The following is an 18,418-nucleotide window of genomic DNA, read 5'->3' as shown; positions in this document are numbered from 1 at the left end:
AGGCCAAGCCATTTAGTGATTTAAAAACCAAGAGAAGAATTTTAAAACAATGCACGGAGCAAAGAGTGTAAGACTGGTGTGATGTGGTCATAATTTTTCAACCTAGGCTCATTCTAAAAGCGTACCTCTATATGCATTTCTGGAGGCCACAAAATACCTCCCAGGAGGTACGTATTTTTGCAGTTTTTGTTTTCACGTATCCACGAAAGGCAGATGTTTATGCTTGTTCAGATGTCAAATTTCTTTTCGCGCCTGCTGTGCTCGCATAAACCCACCAGAGGCCGCTGTTGACTGACTGTTTGACTGACTGAATGACTGACCAACCAATCGACCCACCCTCCGCCTTTCCTGAAACCACCCAATTTTAACGATTGACCCGCTCGACCTTTTCCCTAAACCCAACCAACAATTTTCAAAAGCAATCTATAAAAAGAAAAGCCCTTGTCTGATTTTTACGTTTTGGATTCTGTTTTTTTCTTACCATCTTTCTGAAACCGTTCTTCACCGGACTCGAACCCTGTCATCAGGGTCAACTACGCTCTGTGTCTCAAGTCCACCAACGTACATGATGAGCTAACTGGACAAACCAACACAAGCTCATTCTGAAACCGTAGTCCAGCGGACATTTCTGGAGACCATGAATTCTGTAGCTGTAGGTACGTATGGCTGCATTTCATTTTTTTAAGCAAAAACTACAGGGCGGTAGAACGTTGTTCCTTTTGGCGCTTACCGGCTTACCTCCGTGTGGAGGGCTTTCCCGCAGCAACCAGTTTGTCCAGATAGCTTGTCGTGCACGTCAGCTGACTTGAGACACAGAGAGAAGTTGACCACGATGACTGGGTTCGAGTCCAGGGAAGAGCGGTTCCAGAAATCAGGTAAAACAAAAACAGAATCCAAAAAATAAAATGATCAAGTGAACAGCAGGGTGAGAATGTGGTTAAATCCAAAAACGTGGTACAAATCAGACGAGGGTTTTTCTTTTTCTGGACGGCTTTTGTAAACCGTCAGTTGGGTTTAGGAGAGTAAGCGGGTGGGCGGGTCAATTGCTAAAATTAGTTGGGTTTAGGGAAGGAGGAGGATGGGTCAGTCGATTGGCCAGTCGCCCAGTCAATCATTTAGTCAGTCAACAGCGGCCTCTGGTGGGTTTACGCAAGAACAGCACAGGTGCGAACGGCACTCATGAGAGACATTTAAGATGCAAAAAAGCCCACACAGTGGCCTCTCACGGATTCACCAAAACAAAAACTGCAAAAATACGTACCTCCTGGGATGCATTTCGCAGTCTCCAGAGACATCCACCGCGGTGACTGAAACTCTGCACAAGACTTTTGGCCAGCGGAGAAATTAAAATGGTCGTGCCGAACTGAGTCTGGTTCTCTCAAGGTTTTTTTTCTTCAATCCCATCAGGTTAAGTTTTTTTCCCCTCTCCGCTGTCGCCACTGGCTCGCATGGTTCAGGATTGGTAGAGCTACGCATCGATGAATTTGCTCTTCAGTGTTTGAACTCTCAGTAATGATTAAATCACACTGAACTGAGCTAAACTGAACTGAACTTAAACACTAAAAACTGAACTACCCTGATCCAGTTACTATGACCATTTATGTGAAGCTGCTTTGACACAATCTACATTGTAAATGCGCTATACAAATAAAGCTGAATTGAATTGAATTGAATCCACAGGACTATGCTTTCAGAATGAACCTGTGTTGGGACAAATTGGTTTCAGTAGGAAAGCCATCCACACGGAGGTAAGCGGTCAGCTGGTAAGCGCGAAAAGAAATGGTGTTATAACGCACCTTAGTGTTCGTTTAAAAAAATAAATGCAGCCAAACTGTATGTACCTCTGGCTACATAATTTGTGGTCTCCAGAAATGTGTATATAGGACTACGTTTTCAGAATGAGCCTATGTTGTATTTTTGGTACCAGTGAAAAGCCTTGAAAAAACTGAAAAGCCAGCATTTTGAACAAACTGTAAATAAGATAAAGTTGTCGGACTCATTCCAAAATATAATGAGTTACAGTAGTCCAACCTAAAGGTAATAAAATCTATTATTTTTTTCAAAATCTTTTCTAGATAGAATAGGTTTGAACATGTTGTTTTTTCTAGGAATAACAAAACAATAAAAATCTTATATATGTGTAATAACAACGAAATGACACAAGGAGAAAGACCTAAAATAATTAAACATATTTATTACTTTATATGAAAGGGTTTTTTTGGCAATTAAAGACACCTCTCATATGTAGAATTAAGTCACATGCGTTGCTCAGGTTTGATTGTTTTCACAGACTTCAGAGTGTAAAAATCTTGATGGTTATGTTGGTCTTGTCTATCAAATCTAAGCTTTAATTTGTAAATATTATGTTGGATCCAAGTCAGGTGATTGGCTGGGTTATTCTACAGCTTGATTTTCTTTCTCTGTAAGCATTTGAGAGTTTCCTTGGCTGAGTTTTGGATCATTGTCTTGCTGAAATGTCCACCCTGGTTTCATCTTCATCATCCTGCTAATGTAGATGTTGGACTGAAGCAGCTAATATTCATTTACACTGATGAAGTGCAGAGGATTGCTGAAGAACTGAGAGATTTTAGCTCCTGTCTGGGTCTTCACTGCCTTTCTACACCTCCCTTCCTTTATGTGTTCAATGCTTTTTCCCTGCGTCATATGGATTTCTCTGGTTGTTACCAACATCCGGTGAACAACAGCAACAGCACCTTTTGAAAATGTTTTCTATGAGTAATGTTTACATATTTGTTTGTGTTGTTTTCAGGAACTCTGAGCATGAAGACTTTAGATCGTGTAACTGTGAGTAATGGAGGAACCATCACAATCCCCTGTCTGTATGAAAATAAGTATAAACTAGACTCAAAGAACTGGTGTAAAGGGAAAGCTTGGCTTACCTGCAAAACTATAGCACATGCAAACCATACCGGAATATGGACAATAACTGATCATCCAGCTGACAATATTTTCACTGTGACACTCAACAAAGCAAAGCCCTCTAACTCTGGATATTACTGGTGTGCTGCAGAGAGTGACAGAACATCTTTGTATTTAACAGTACAAGAAGGTAAAGAAGGTTTATTTGTGGTATTCATTTTTGTTTGGCTTCTTAACTATCAGAAGTTTCGATGTAACAAAATTGCATAATTCAGAATGTATTTGTGTTTCAGCTCCTGATGTGTCTGTGGTGAACAGCAGTGTGCTTGGACATGAAGGTGATGATGTCCAGTGTTTCTACAGTTCTGCATATCAGAATGAACTCAAACGCTGGTGCAGAATGAAAGATCAGAAGTGTTTCACAGAGGAAAAGACGAACACATCCCAGAGTTCATCAGTGCAGATCAGTGATGATGGTGAAAGCTTCAGTGTGCTGATGACTGGACTGAGACTCTCTGATTCTGGATGGTATTTCTGCTCTGTTGGAGATCTGCAGGTTCCTGTTCGACTCACTGTAACAAAGAATAAAGCAGGTACTTCTCTGACAATAATCCTAAATGTTTTGCTTCCATTTGCTTCCAGTGTCAGTGTCATGAAGATGAAAAGTCCTGACACCATTGTTTATGAACAAGATAGTCAAATGGCTTAGTCATGTTTTCATTATGACAGTTTACTCTCTACATTTTTTCCAATGTAAAAAAAAAAAAGTTAGATTTTTGGTTTATACTTCCTGAATACGCTGAATCTTGTTCATAAACAATGGTGTCAGGACTTATCATCTTGATGGCACTGACACTTTTATTAACATCAACACTTGCTTTTGAGGAATGAGTTTGTGATTTTGAGCAAATGACTCGCTTTTGCAGGTTATCATCTAGGTTTGGCAGTTTGCACTAATTGCTTTAAGAAATGCATTAACTGTTGTGCAAATGTAAATAGTGTTGTGAGAAATGCACCAAAGCGACTGAGAAAAACTGTAGTTCAAGTTCATTTATTTATAAAGCACATTTAAAAGCAGTCACAAGACTGACCAAAGTGCTGTACATAAGACAAGATAAAAAAAATAAAAAGACAATATAAAAACATAGAAATAAAGCAAGCGAATCTGTAAAGATTTTTAAAAATTAGCGGTAGAATGAACTATTAAAATAATCGTAAAAAGACAAGCTAAAAAAGTAGGTTTTAACACATGATTTAAAAATGGATAATGATGGAGCCATTCTGATCTCAAAGGGTAAGGTGTTCCAGAACCGAGGACCTGCCACAGAGAAAGCTCTGTCCGTGAGTCTGCTCACTCGACCTAAGAGATCTCACAGGAGTGTAGGGATGAAGCAGCTCTGCGTGATAGGATGGGGCTAGATTGTGGAGGGATTTATAAACCAGTAAAAGCACTTTAAAATCAATTCTGAATTTCACAGGCAGCCAATGAAGGCCTCTTAGAAGAGGGGTAACGTGGCCATGTTTTCTGCTGTTACATATAAATCTAGCAGCAGCGTTTTGGACCAGCTGAAGGCGAGAAATCTGGGATTTTGACATGCCACAGTAAAGTTCATTGCAGTAGTCTAATCGTGATGTAATAAAAGCGTGGACAGCCATCTCTAGAGTGGTGGGATTTAAAAAGTGTTTAACTTTTAGACAGCAGACGTAATTGATAAAAACTGGAGCAAATAACTGAACTGATCTGTTTGTCGAGTTTTAATGACTCATCAAAGATGACACCCAGATTGCGGACACGGGGCGATCTGAAGGCAGATAAGCAGCCCAAATCTAGGCAAGAGGCCTGAACATTTTCAGTAAGACTGAAGACAATCACCTCTGTTTTATCCTCATTTAATGATAAAAATTGTGGGACAGCCATATTTTGATCTCATCCAAGCACCTTAGTAAAGTACTGAGTGCGAGAGGGTCGTTCCTCTTAATAGGTAAGTAATTCTGGGTGTCGTCAGCATAAAAATGGAAAGACACCCCATGACTTCTTTAAATGGCCCCAAACGGAAGCATATATAATGAAAAAAGTGAGGGAGCTAAGACTGAGCCTGACTGTAAAGTCAAAACCTAACAAGCTTTTTATTTTTTAACTTTTGACAGAAAAGTATGTTGCCAGCCAAACTGTGCCTGAGGAAAACATGTGAGTGTTTTCATTATCAAGATGATTTAGCAACATCAAACCTTGAAACGCTTCCGGTGCTGATGGTTTGCACTTGTATTTTGTTTCAGATGGAACACGGGGTCTTTCTGTTTGTCACGGAAGTAGAGCTTCTTCATATCAACCTTAAGAAAAAAGGATACTTAATTGTAAAGCTTTACAAATTTTTTTATTTCTCAAATTGACCTGATCTCGACTCAAGTTAAGATACTTGGGGGTTTTATGATGGGGTCACATGTTGATTGGTCAGTTTGTTAAATATACTAAAAGAGGTCAATTTTACTCTTTCTCTTTTCCTGCACTGCTCCTCTCCTGCTCTAGAGTTTATCTTCTCTGACTCTACTGCTATCAGGCTCTCTCTGTCTCCCTCACTCCTTTTTTCTACCTCTCTCTCTCTTCATTTTACACTTAAGTTGAGACCATTAATATCATGTTTTTACCATTTCATATTTGATCATTTTATACAGTTGTTTGTAATTAATTCAGTTGTAACCATTAAGAATTATTGTCATTAAATCATCTCATTTTCAAGTATTTGTGAATTACTTTTAATTTAACATCAACACTTTATTGCTCCTTATTGCAATACAACGCAGTCACATAATAGCAAAGCTCTCCCACATTTTTAGAGAACACAAAAGACTTTATTTTAAATCTTGAAGAAGGGGTTAAATAGGTGCCCTTTAAATCGTTCAATCGCTGGCACTTCTACCTCCATCCAGTAGAAGGTGGTGTTGTCTTGGAACAGGGCTGGGTGTAAGCTAAAGAAGCATTTGGTGAAGGAAAATCTAAATTTAAGGTGATCTCTGTGAAAGTAAATTCAAAAGCAGTCAAAAAGGATTTTCCCACTTTTAGCTTGTGGCTGATGAAGGGCACAAGGTATTGTTTATGTTTTAATGAGCGAAATTTGAAAGACTTTGTCTATCTTGACAGTTTATGCTTTGTTGACGGCCTTTGTTTAATTGTTGTTAGCACATATATAGGTATTTTGAATATCAGTGATGTCCACATTATATGTTAGTTTTGTAAAAATTGCATGTAATTTATTTTTACTACTATTTTCTTATAATTTGCACTCTAAATATGACATTAACAGCCATTAAGGTCTTTATTTTGGTCATGTTTTAGGTTTATCTCTCTAAATGAGATCGCCTATTGTACTAAAATTAATTAATCATTGTTTATATTACAGTCTAATAGGACATTGTTGCAATTCATAAAATCATAAATGCTTTATCTGCATTAAATATTGTTAGTGTTAGTGCAGTTTATTGGCTTGTTGTGAGCAGTTGTTTAGCATAATTTCAAGGATATGTGTAATGAGTTGGGATGTAACGGTATCAGAATTTCATGGTACGGTAATACCTCGGTATGAATGTCACGGTACGGTATTTATTGAATCATTTACAGGAAAAAACAAAACTTAAAAAAATACTCCAAAAAAGTGCCAAAAGTGTCAATGTCATACAAATTAGCCATCTATCTGTAAGCTTTGAAACAGGAACTTCAATTTTAATGACAAAAAACTATTAAACCATGTAAAAAAATAAAGTTTCAATTTAGTAGTGTTGAAAACTCATCACATTCAACATTTAATCACTCACTCACTTAGATAGAGATGGGTTTAAAGGAAAATTATCATATAAATATAATCTGGTAAAAGCTGGTATCTCTGGGTATTTACAATGTCCCCTGCAACAGAAAAAAACCCTCTCATTTGGGACTGAGGTTTCTGGGACAGAGAGATATGACTTGGCCCAGGTTGACAGCAGTGGGTAACGTTGTGCATTGTCTTTCCCCCACTTGAGAGGACAAACCATGAGTGAGATAGAGGTCTCATGTCTGCATCAATCTGAAGTGTGCTGTGTTTCTGCAGTCCCCATGACTGTTATTAGTCGTGTTCCCCAACTTGCAGGCACGTGCACACACAGGACTCAACCTGTGCAGTGCACATGCCCTTTTTAGTCTTGGATAGAAAGTTCCCTTCCAAAATGATCAAAAGTGCCCCTGCGACGCGACACACCCTCCGTCCCGCTTTACAGTACGCGCGCGACAACACAGCTGATCAGAACGCGCGCGACAACACCGCTATTCAGTACGCGCGCGACAACACCGCTATTCAGTACGCGCACGGCGACAACACCCGCTTTAGGGTTTTCCAGCTCTTTTTCATCCCCGCTTCTAGCAGCACACTCCATTTCCGCATTACTGGATCAGTAGCGACAACAAACCGCAAGGGATTATGGCCAAGCCTGGGCTGATGGGAATTGTAGTTTCCGCTACCTCCCGTTCGCTTCATTCGCCTGAGCAAATTTTCTCAGAAGAGCTATAGTTTTACAGAGGCATGCGACTACGGTAATATCGAAAAAAATTAATATTGCAGTATGACGGTATTTACAATACCGTTACATCCCTAGTAATGAGTATTGTTTGTTTCTGTAATTCAGCTCTTACTATAATTTATTTTGAAGATGAAACACTTTATAAACATCCTTCCCTGAGGGTAAAGTGCATCTGTTCAGCTGGGAATGCTACAAACATAAAACAATTAAGTGGTCCCACAAAAGCTCAAGAGTTGTATAATTTTGGCTCATGTTAAATAAGTAGTTTGAACAAACAGCAAACATAATTGCTTGAGTGTAGGATGAATCTACTTTGATTTCATATTACAGGCAACAAGAGCATTTCAATCATTATCCACACCGTACAGTGTTTCTCAGCCACGTTCCTGGAGGACCACCAGGGGCCTCATGTACGAAGACTTGCGTGGAAATCTTACTAAAACATTGCGTACGCACAAAGCTGTAAATGTGCGTACGCAGAAAAAATTTCAGATGTATGAAACACTGCGTACGCCGAATCTCACGCATATTCTTTTGTACATCTGAATGAACGTGAAACTGAGCGCAACATGCACGAGCACAAAACCCCTCCCTGCCTCCTCCCCCGTATGAATATGCTAATGACTATGCTAATGGCAAAACCCAACGAAAAAGCAATGGCAAAAGCAAGCAAAAAGAGAAACTTTGAACAGAATGTGAATTGGAGGTGCTTTCAGAGGTAGACCGGAGAAAAGCGGTGTTATTTGCAAGTTTGTTCTCCGGAATTAACAATAAAAGAAATAAATAGAGCGGGAGAGTTTAGCTGATGCGGTTAACACAGTTGGGTCTGAACATCGCACTGAGTGCATTGAAAAAAGAAATATTGTGGTTTATATCTGTAAAATGTTGCAGGATGGTTAACAGTCTCAGTGGCGCTACTCGTAAGACCCATGTGAACAGGAATTGATACGGTCGAGCATGAACTCGGCTCGAATCCAGCGTCTGATGAATTCTTTCTTGTTTTTTCCCCCGCTACATATCAGATTTTGTCAACTATTTATCACGAGAAAGACAAGTAGGAATCATTAATAAGTTCATATCAATAAGCATCATATTTTATTTGCACATTTATTGAATGGAAATGTTTCTGATTCATGCATGCAAATTCATCTTCAGATAGGTATGTAAGATTTCCATACCATACAGTTGACCAGCTAAACATTAAAGCACAATTTGCAGCGGTCGCCTGTTTTCCCAATGTAATCTGAGCGATCTACTGCACGCACATTGCTATAAAGACACTATCTGAAGATAAATTTGCATGCGTAAATCAGAAACATTTCCATTCAATAAATTTGCAAATAAAATATGATGCACAAACTTATTGATGATTCCTACTTGTCTTTCTCGTGATAAATAGTGGGCAAAATCTGATATGTAGCGGGGAAAAAAGAAGAAAGAGTTCATCAGACGCTAGATTCGAGCCGAGTTCATGCTCGAACGTGTCAAAACATGTTCACATGTGTCTTACGAGCGCGCCACTGAGACTGTTCAGAGTGCTGTAACATTTTACAGATATAATAATATTGAATGGAAATGTTACTGATTCACGCATGCAAATTCATCTTCAGATAGTGTCTTTATAGCAATGTGCGTGCGGTAGATCGCTCAGATTACATTGGGAAAACAGACGACCACTGCAAATTGTGCTTTAATGTTTAGCTGGTCAACTGTATGGTATGGAAACCTTACATACCTGCTAGATGAACCCATCTCATACAGCTGCCATTGCAAGGCTCAGACACTTTGTAGAGAGCAATTTAACACAACTGCCTCTAGGAGTCGCCAATGGAAATAAAACAGACACACACAAAAAATGTGCGTACGCCTGCCAGAAAGCTGCCGTGAAGTTGCGCACATTCCCACGTTCAGTTCATTGTTAGTAAATCCAAACGTGAGCGATTCTGAGCGTGAAACCTGGCGTACGCAAAGTTTTTGTGCGTACGCAGCGTTGATACATGAGGCCCCAGCTCTGCACAATTTACATGTATCAAACACACCTGATTCAGATCAGCAGCACATTAGCAGAGGTAGGAAAGGTAGCAGTTCTCAACAGGAGGGTCCCAGCTCACAAGCGGGGCTCAGCGAGCTCTGTGGGGGGTTGTTTCATGTTTTAAATTATTTTTGGCAGTGGACAATTAAGAGAATGATCATGTTGCCTTAATTCATTTTATTACCTTGCTGATAAAAAAATGGACAAATTTGTAAGTGTCCTACATAAAAAAGTCTCACTTGTTCACCTTCAGTTGCTAATAGTAATGAAGACCCAAGCATACTGTACACAGGTGAGGAAGCTCCAAACATTTCACATCACAGCGCTAGCAATACTGAAATGAAATGCAGGAAATATAAAGATAGTTACCTGAACTATGGTTTTATTCCACTGCCTCAAAGCAAAGAGCCCCTGCCATCGTGTATTACTCTCTGCGCCAAAGTTCTTGCTAACGAACGAATGAGAATGTCCCAATTAAGACATTTGCAGACAACCCAGAGAATGTTTTGAGTGCACCCAAAATGAGATGAGAGACGTCACAGCTACTGACAAGAAACTTTTAAAAAGTTGCAGTGCTGTTGCACCTCCAGAAATGTGGTTGAGGAAAGACTGATCAACACCAAACGAACAAAGATTATTTTGGGTATTTGATGATTTATTTAAAAAATATTGTATAATTTAAAAATATGAAGTGAAGAAAAGCTTTCTGACCTGAAATATGCTACATAAAACATACTGGTATAGATGTAAAATGGGATAAATGCGGTTTAAAAGATATAATTCAAAGTTTTTGTGTAACTTTGTGTGTAATCTACTTTTTTTTTTCTTTTTAGAGCATGAATATGTGCTTCTCATGATTGCTTCTCTCTACATATTTTTGCCCACGTTATCAAATGCAGTTAAACATTTGTAGCCACTAGGGGGCCCCGTAGCAATTTTGCGGGATGGGTCAAGACCGTCTATGGTTAAGACATTACAAAACTGTTCAGCGTGAGCTACATATTTTTGCTATTAGGTAGATTAGATCCAATAGATATTTAGAAAGCAAAAATTCTATGTACAATATATTTATATAATGTGTTTGCAGCATAAATAGATTAGGAGCGCAGTTTAAAAGTGGTGTTTTTATCCGGGGTTAAGCAGAGTGTGCAATATTATAGTAAGTGTGTGTGCAGGATGTGCGTTTGCTAACTTTGACTTTCATGACATAAGTGAGTACAGAAACAGGAAGGGCTCATTTCTGTTTGATTAATCTCAGAGAAAGGAAGTAAAATGTTCATTTCAGGTTCTATCTTTTACCGTCTGACCATCACTTACAGTATGGCTCATCCTTCTCTTCTCATCGTTGTTTTATTTTGCACCGCAGGTAATAAAGAGTCTATCTATCTATCTATCTATCTATCTATCTATCTATCTATCTATCTATCTATCTATCTATCTATCTATCTATCTATCTATCTATCTATCTATCTATCTATCTATCTATCTATCTATCTATCTATCTATCTATCTATCTATCTATCTATCTATCTATCTATCTATCTATCTATCATCAAAAATGCAAATTAATTGAATAAAAAAGCTGCTAAGCTTTAAAAATAATGTCAGTTGATGTTAATGTCTTGAATTATATTATAATTATAATTATATGTATTGAATGTTAACAAGCATGACTAATTTAATAATAATGTAATAAAATAATAATGAAAGTGATTATAGGTTAAATAAAGGTGATTATTTAGTGATTCTTTGATTACTGAAAGTCTCCATTTGACAGCTTTATTTTTAAGGTTGCATATTGAACATCATTCATTTTTAGTGCTGTTCATTTTATATCCTGCTGCATGTGGTTTGTATGACTAACAGATGTTCACGTTGCTTATGAAAACAGTTTAATTCATTTTGTTAAAGGTTTTGATAGCTAACAACAACATTGCAACACTGATTCCAGATGACGGAATTGATTAAATGTATCCTGCAAAACATGTTAAAAATAGGCTATTAATTAAAATATGCTGAACACAATGTTGTTTACACAAATGTATTGTTTCTTTGCTGTACTAGCATGCTAAAAAAACTCGTCCTTCTTGGTTAACCTTTTTTATAATAAGTGTTTAATATTATATTTTGACAATTCTATTTATGAATCATCTTGGACTGTACATTCAAATTATATTTTTTATCATTGATATTAAGGTGAAATTTAAGTGTATTGTTCTAAAAACATTAATTCTGTAGGTTGTCTAAATTTCCGAAAAAAACATTACAGTTTTTCTCAGTCGCTTGGGTACATTTCTCAGATCCCAATTGAAATTTGCAAAACAGTAAGTACATTTCTCAAAACAACATGTACAAACAAACCACTGTAGATTTACCTGCAAAGGCCAGTTTTCTGCTCAAAATCATTAGTTCATCTCTCAAAACTAAATTTCTGTGTTAATGAAAATATCAGTGCAGTCAGAATGACAAATCTTTATGTCATTGTGTACAGATAAGACAGTCAAATGACTTAGTCTTCATCATAACTGTGTTCTAGAGAAGTGTTCTGATGTAAACTATGACATTTATTTATTTATTTTGCTGCTTGTACTGTAATTTGTTGACAGATCTAGTCATTGTGATACAGAAAGCAAAAGACAGCACTGTGTAGCACAAAGAAAAAACAAAAGTAAAAATGTGAACATAGAGTCTCATTTACATTTACGTTTAGCAGACACTTTTATCCAAAGCGACTAACAAATAAGGACAGGGAAGCAATTTACACAACTATAAAAGCAACAATGAATAAGTGCTATAGGCAAGTTTCAGGTATGCAAAGAAAGTGTAAGAAGCAAAACAGTAGTAATTTTTCTTCTAAAACAAAGTAGGGTGAAATCGGTTTTCTTGTTGGAGGCAATCAGATTGCATTATTGATTACAGATGAGAGACCAGCTGTGATCAATCATATCACATGCTCTCGAAATTAGTTTATTAAACTTTACATATTAAAAATAATATACATTGACCAAAATAATCCAAAACTATTATTTGAAGTATAATCTTTATATATTCATATACCTGCATATATTCTTTGTATTTTAGTTCATGTATTTTGTCCCAGTGCTGTAACTAGGAAGTGTTTAATAAGCGTGTGTTTTTGTGTTTGCAGGAACTCTGAGCATGAAGACTTTAGATCGTGTGCCTGTAATAGAAGGAGAGACTATTACAATCCCTTGTCTGTATGACAATAAGTATAAATTAAACAAAAAATACTGGTGTAATGGGAATACTTGGCTTGGTTGCTCAGTTGTAGCTTATGCAAACCATAAAGGGAAATGGACAATAACTGATTATCCAGATCACAATATTTTTACTGTTACACTCAACAACTCAACATCCTCAGACTCTGGATATTACTGGTGTGCTGTGGAGATTGACAACCATGTAGATAACAGTAAATATTTGTATTTAACCGTTCAAAAAGGTAAAGTTTTTTTCGTGGTGCATTTATTTCTTGATATGTAAACAACAATTTAGATGTAACAAAATTTTTTATTTATATATTTTTTGTGTTTCAGCTCCTGATATGTCTGTGTTGAGCAGCAGTGTATCTGGACATAAAGGTGATGATGTCAGTGTCCGGTGTTTCTACAGGTCTGCAAATCAGAATAAACTCAAACAGTGGTGCAGAATCGATGATCTAACATGTTTCAGAGAGAAGAAGACTGACACATCCCAGAATTCATCAGTGCAGATCATTGATGATGGTGAAAGCTCCTTCACTGTGCTGATGACTGGACTGAGACTCTCTGATTCTGGATGGTATTACTGCTCTGCTGGAAATCTGCAGGTTCCTGTTCAACTTACAGTACATAAGGGAGAAAATAAAAACAAAAACACATGTAAGTCTTTTATGCAGTTACCTTCTGACAATATAAAATGCATCTATTTAAAATTGGTGTCCTATCTTTATAAAACTATACACATAAATATTGTATGTTAATAACAAATTATATATTTAAGTATACATTCTGATGTGTGTGTGTGTGTGTGTGTGTGTGTGTGTGTGTGTGTGTGTGTTATATTATTTTGTATTATGTTGATAATATGAATATATAAATAAATGACGACCTTTGATATAGAAGAGAGTGGATCTAGGCAAGTTTATTTATATAACACATTTTATAAAAAGTGGCAATTCGAAGTGCTTTACATAAACAAGAATGAAAAGAGACAAGTATAAGAAAATAAAAAGCAAATAGTAAAAAGGATTAAAAACAGATTAAAATATGTTAAAAGAAAATAAAAGAATTTAAAAGAATGAAAAAAAAAATAAAGACACAATAGTGCGATCTGTGGGACGTAGCACAGTGCTCATTCATTAAAGGCAGGGCTTAATTTGTGCCAGAACACGCTGGATCCAGATTCAGCACCTCTTTTTACTGATCCCCCTCCTCAACCGCCCTCCCTCCCCATCCGCTGTTCACTTTCACGTCTGTGAACCTCCCCACCCCCCAAGTCAGTGAACATATATAAATAGGGTTTATGCCGAGCTTGTGTTGTTCCCATACTGATAAACTTCCGGTGGCCTGTTATTGAGAACTTTTTTCCATTTTATACGGTTCCTTTCACAGCATCGATGTTGTAATGTAATTAAAATACAACCAGTTAAATAAACTTTGGCATTCATTTAGTTGCTCAAGCGTAAAACGAGACAAAAAGCCGTTTACTCGCACGCGCCCGTCAGAATCGGCAGGCTAGCGCAGAAGCTCCATTGAATATACTGGAGTTAAATAAATGCTCATTTTATAAAGACATGACGGGGGAAATGTAATGTAATGCAGTGCTTCTTGTACAATCTGAGACCCACTTTAAATCGGATATCACTCAGTGGAGATCGCTGATTTTTAAAGAAAACAGACCTTAAACGCACTGGATTTTGCGTTGGCATTCAATTCGCCGGAAGCGCTTAACCCAGGTTACTGGCAAATTAAAAGTCCTATTAGCATGCTTCGGCATATACCCCATAAACTGAGCTAAACTGAAAAGGTATTTGATGCACATGGACACCAAATACATTTAAATACTGCATGTGTACACAGTGGACATCCAAATTAGATGATAATTGTTTTTTTTTTTCAATGTAATCTCCATTTTTTTCAAGGAATTTCTGTGGCAATGCTAGTGGTGTTATATTGCTAGTAACAGTTTTTTACGAAACAGCAGAGGCAGTTCAAAACATACTAGCATTTAGTAGAAAACAGTGATTGATATTAAAGAACAGCATGAGGTCTGTTACACAACAAAGATTGCAACTAAAATTTCTAAAGGTTACAGAAGTAAAAACAAAAAGAAGAAGAAAGTGAACAGGCCCTTCTCTTTAAATGACTTCAGTACGTTTTCTGCCATATGAGGTCACTAGTTTCTCTAGTTTTTCACAAGACATCAAACGTCTTTGTAGTCTCTCACAGCAAAACATCAGTCTCCAATTCATCCCAAAAATGTTCATTCAGGTTGAGATCAGGTATCTGTGCAGGCCAGTCCTGTTTCTCCCCACTAAGCTTGCTTTGAGCACTGATGTGCAGTCATGTTGAACCAGCAATCCCCTTCTCCAAACTGTTCCCCCAAATGGTATGCTTGAGCATTAAGTTCCTTTCTATGGAACAAAGAGTCTAAACCCAAATCTTGGAGAAAAAAAAACATGCCCACACCATAATCCACCCTCCATTAAAATGTACACTTTGCACAATGCAGTCAGTAAGTGCTTTTCTTCTGAAAACTGCCAAACCAAGACTCTTATTAAACTGCCAGATAGAGAAGTGTGATTGGTCACTCCCGAAAAACCATCGCCACTGTTCTAGAGTCAGTGTTGGTGTGTTTTACACCGCTGCATCCCACTTTTTGCATTGTACTTAGTGATGTATGGCTTATCTGCCCATTCCTGAAGCTCTCTACTCACTGTTCTTGAGCTAATCTGAAGGCCACATGAATGTTGAACACCAGGGGCCTGTTTCAGTAAGGAGGTTCAAACAACTCAGAATTAAAAATTGAACTCTCAGTTGATTTACAGAGAGATTAAAAACTCAGAGTTTTCGGTTTCAGAACAGCTGATCTGAGTTGGGTCAATCAACTTCGAGTAGACCAACTCAGAGTTAAGCGCGCGCACCGTGACTTTAAAAAGGCATTATTAATGGAGCGCAGACATTACGAGTGACTATGGCAATATCTTATAAAAGAGATCACCATTTCTTTCTCTAGCTGAACTTGATGTTCTCATGCAAAGTTATAGCAAATATGAGCGTATATATTTGAAAAGAAGCAACCATCAGTGAAGAAGAGACAGTTAGCGTGGGAAAACAGCTGCTCAAGTTAATGCGTAATTTCACTTTTTAAGTATTTAAATATTTAAGTATAATAAAATAAGTAATGTAATGTGTGACGTTTATAATTTTTTTCTAAACTTTTATACACATTTATTAGTTGTAAATGATTTAACAGTGCACTTGTGTGTCTGCCTTTTTTATTGATCAAGTGATAGAGGTTAATATAACATTTAGAAGGTAAGCAGTACTAAAAATAATTTTTAGAAAGAATAATAATCCCATTAATCTAGTTACAGTGCATGTCGAAGGTAAATTTAATTTAATTATTTATTAAAAAAGGACAAGCCATTCTCGTACAGTTCTTCTGTGTGTGACTAAAATGTAGACAATAGCTATGTTTCCATCCAAATATATTACATAAATTTATGTGCAAAACTTGAATATTGCATAAAAGATGCGAATAAAGCAAAGATTCCATCCAACGAGTCAAAGAGAAAAAAATCGTCACTTCCTGATTAACTGCCGCCAAATATCAACATTAAAAACAATTTACTGTGGTAGAAGAATCTGTGTCAATTAATTCTTTATTTAATTAATGTACTTGCGCCTCGATGTCAGAAGACAACGCTGAAACACAATGAACACGTGGGGGCGTCTGAAGCCATGAGAGGCGGAGACTCTAGACACGCTCCAGACAATCGGAGGTAATTAATAATATACAATAATACTGAAACAGTTAAGGCATTTTAGAATGACTAAAACAATATTTAAGACATGTTACAGTGTGCTCAGCCTGCTGGTTTGTCCATTTACACACATTTTCATCATCATTTGATCATGACCTTTTTAATGTACATAGTGTAATTTGTTCAGTAAAAGTGTTTCCATCGTAGTTTATGCGCACATTTTCTATCGAATAAAAGTTTATCCTACTCAGTTATGCGTGTTTTTTATGCATATTTTAAAAAGTTATGTGCATCATGACGTTTCTATCAATCGTTTTTATGCACATCTCCAAAATGAGCATTAAAATAGGTGGGTGGAAACGTAAGGTTAAGGCGAGAAATACCGCTTCGTCTTTAACAAAGGGGAGGAGACCAACAGAAACTCTGAGTTTAGAGAATAAAACCTGCTTCTGACCAGGTTAGGTTCACAGAGTAAGTTACCACGGTAACTGACTCTGAGTTGAAGTTACCTCTCTTTCAGAAACAGGCTTGACTTACCCTGCTTTCTCGAGTTTAACAAACCTTCCATTTTGAAACGGAAAACCCAGGATTTCTCTCATTTTAGGGTTAAAATACTCTGAGTTTTCAGTTAACCTCCTTTCTGAAACAGGCCCCAGGTCGCCTTGGCTCTTATCATCAGATGTTTTTCAGCATACAAACCCAGGCAATTTGAGCAAGGTGAATGCACAAAATCACCTTCTGATGTTAGATGAACTTGCTAGTCATGAAAGAAACGTCAAATAAAACTTACCATCAAATTCTATTTGCTTCTCTCCATAAAAACTGCCTCCTGCCAACATTATTGTAGTTGCTGTCGCATTTATCATACAGCTTTTTGTGTTCAGACACCAATTGAAAACGCAGCTCCACATTCATCTTGCCTCAGTGCATCACTTTCTTCATTGAATGAAAGTGAAGCTGTGCTTGTCTCGATCGTTTTGCGGTTGAGCGCCTCCAAATTGTGTTTAGTGTAACTTCAGCAGCTCCAGGTATGTGAACAAAAGTGCCAATCCCATCGGTGGAGCAGTTAAATGAGCAAAAAAACGAACATGAGATGTTTCTTTACGAATGATGCTTATACAGTATGTCTGCTGTATTGCACTTTGGCGGGCATGATCCCTTTGATGCCTTTTGACCAGTCACAAAGTTTTAGATGTTGCCAGAAGCATGAGCAAAAACCAACCCAGGCTCATTCTGAAAACATAAGCGCTAATGTGCCACTAGAGCTACGTTTTTTGCAGTTTTTGTCTTCGCCCAAGTCACCAGAGGCTGCTGTGTACACTTTTTCAGATCTCAAATCTCTCTAGCGAGTGCTGTTTATGCCTGCTCTTTGCACGTAAATCCACCAGGAGCCGCTGTCGACTGACTGACTGATTGACCAACGGAATGAATGACTGAGGCTGCGTCCGAAACCGCATACTTCTATACTATATAGTCCGCTAAAATCAGTATGTGAGCCAAGTAGTATGTCCGAATTCATAGAATTCGAAAAACAGTATGCGAGAAGTACCCAGAGGACTTACTACTTCCGGCGAGATTCTAGAGTGCGCATCCCATGCATGCTGCTCTATCCCATGATGCCCCGCGAGCGAATTCATGAATGGGAATAAAGCGAAGTAAATTACGCAGGTACGTCACGTGACTATGTCAAAATGGCGGATGTAGTACGTCCGAATTCCATTCATTCTTTTCACATTCATACACGTACTTTTCTAACAGCAGAGTAGTACGTTTAAATTTAAATGCAGTACCGAGTAGTAGGCGGTTTCGGACGCAGCCTGACTGACTGATTGACTGACCCACCCTCCTCCTTCCCAAAACCCAACAAACAGTTTTAGAAAAACAATCTAGAAAAAGAAAAGCCCTCGTCTGATTTTTACCACGTTTTCAGATTTCACCACATTCTCACCCTGTTATTTACTTGTTTATTA

At 37.6% G+C, this 18,418-nt stretch overlaps 2 protein-coding genes across 2 annotated transcripts in view; both read left to right on the top strand.

The window, feature by feature from the left end:
- The window catches only part of pigrl3.9 (polymeric immunoglobulin receptor-like 3.9), a 30,686-nt gene extending 27,213 nt beyond the window's left edge, over positions 1-3,473 (top strand). The window contains 2 exon segments of the mRNA XM_073931097.1: positions 2,771-3,070; positions 3,174-3,473. Of these exon segments, the coding sequence (XP_073787198.1) occupies positions 2,771-2,779 (9 nt within the window). The 3' untranslated portion in view covers positions 2,780-3,070; positions 3,174-3,473.
- A 7,285-nt stretch (positions 3,474-10,758) lies between these two features.
- pigrl4.2 (polymeric immunoglobulin receptor-like 4.2) lies at positions 10,759-13,587 on the top strand (the record flags this gene model as incomplete). The annotated part of the gene is given in 3 exon segments (NM_001306109.1): positions 10,759-10,826; positions 12,609-12,923; positions 13,018-13,587. Coding segments are annotated over 3 exon segments (723 nt in total). The 5' UTR covers positions 10,759-10,780.
- Between the last annotated feature and the right edge of the window lie 4,831 nt (positions 13,588-18,418).

This window comes from Danio rerio, chromosome 2, assembly GCF_049306965.1.
Source record: "Danio rerio strain Tuebingen ecotype United States chromosome 2, GRCz12tu, whole genome shotgun sequence".
Lineage (NCBI taxonomy): Eukaryota > Metazoa > Chordata > Actinopteri > Cypriniformes > Danionidae > Danio > Danio rerio.
Note: the sequence above shows the minus strand (reverse complement) of the source record. Positions and strands in the feature narration are given on the sequence as shown.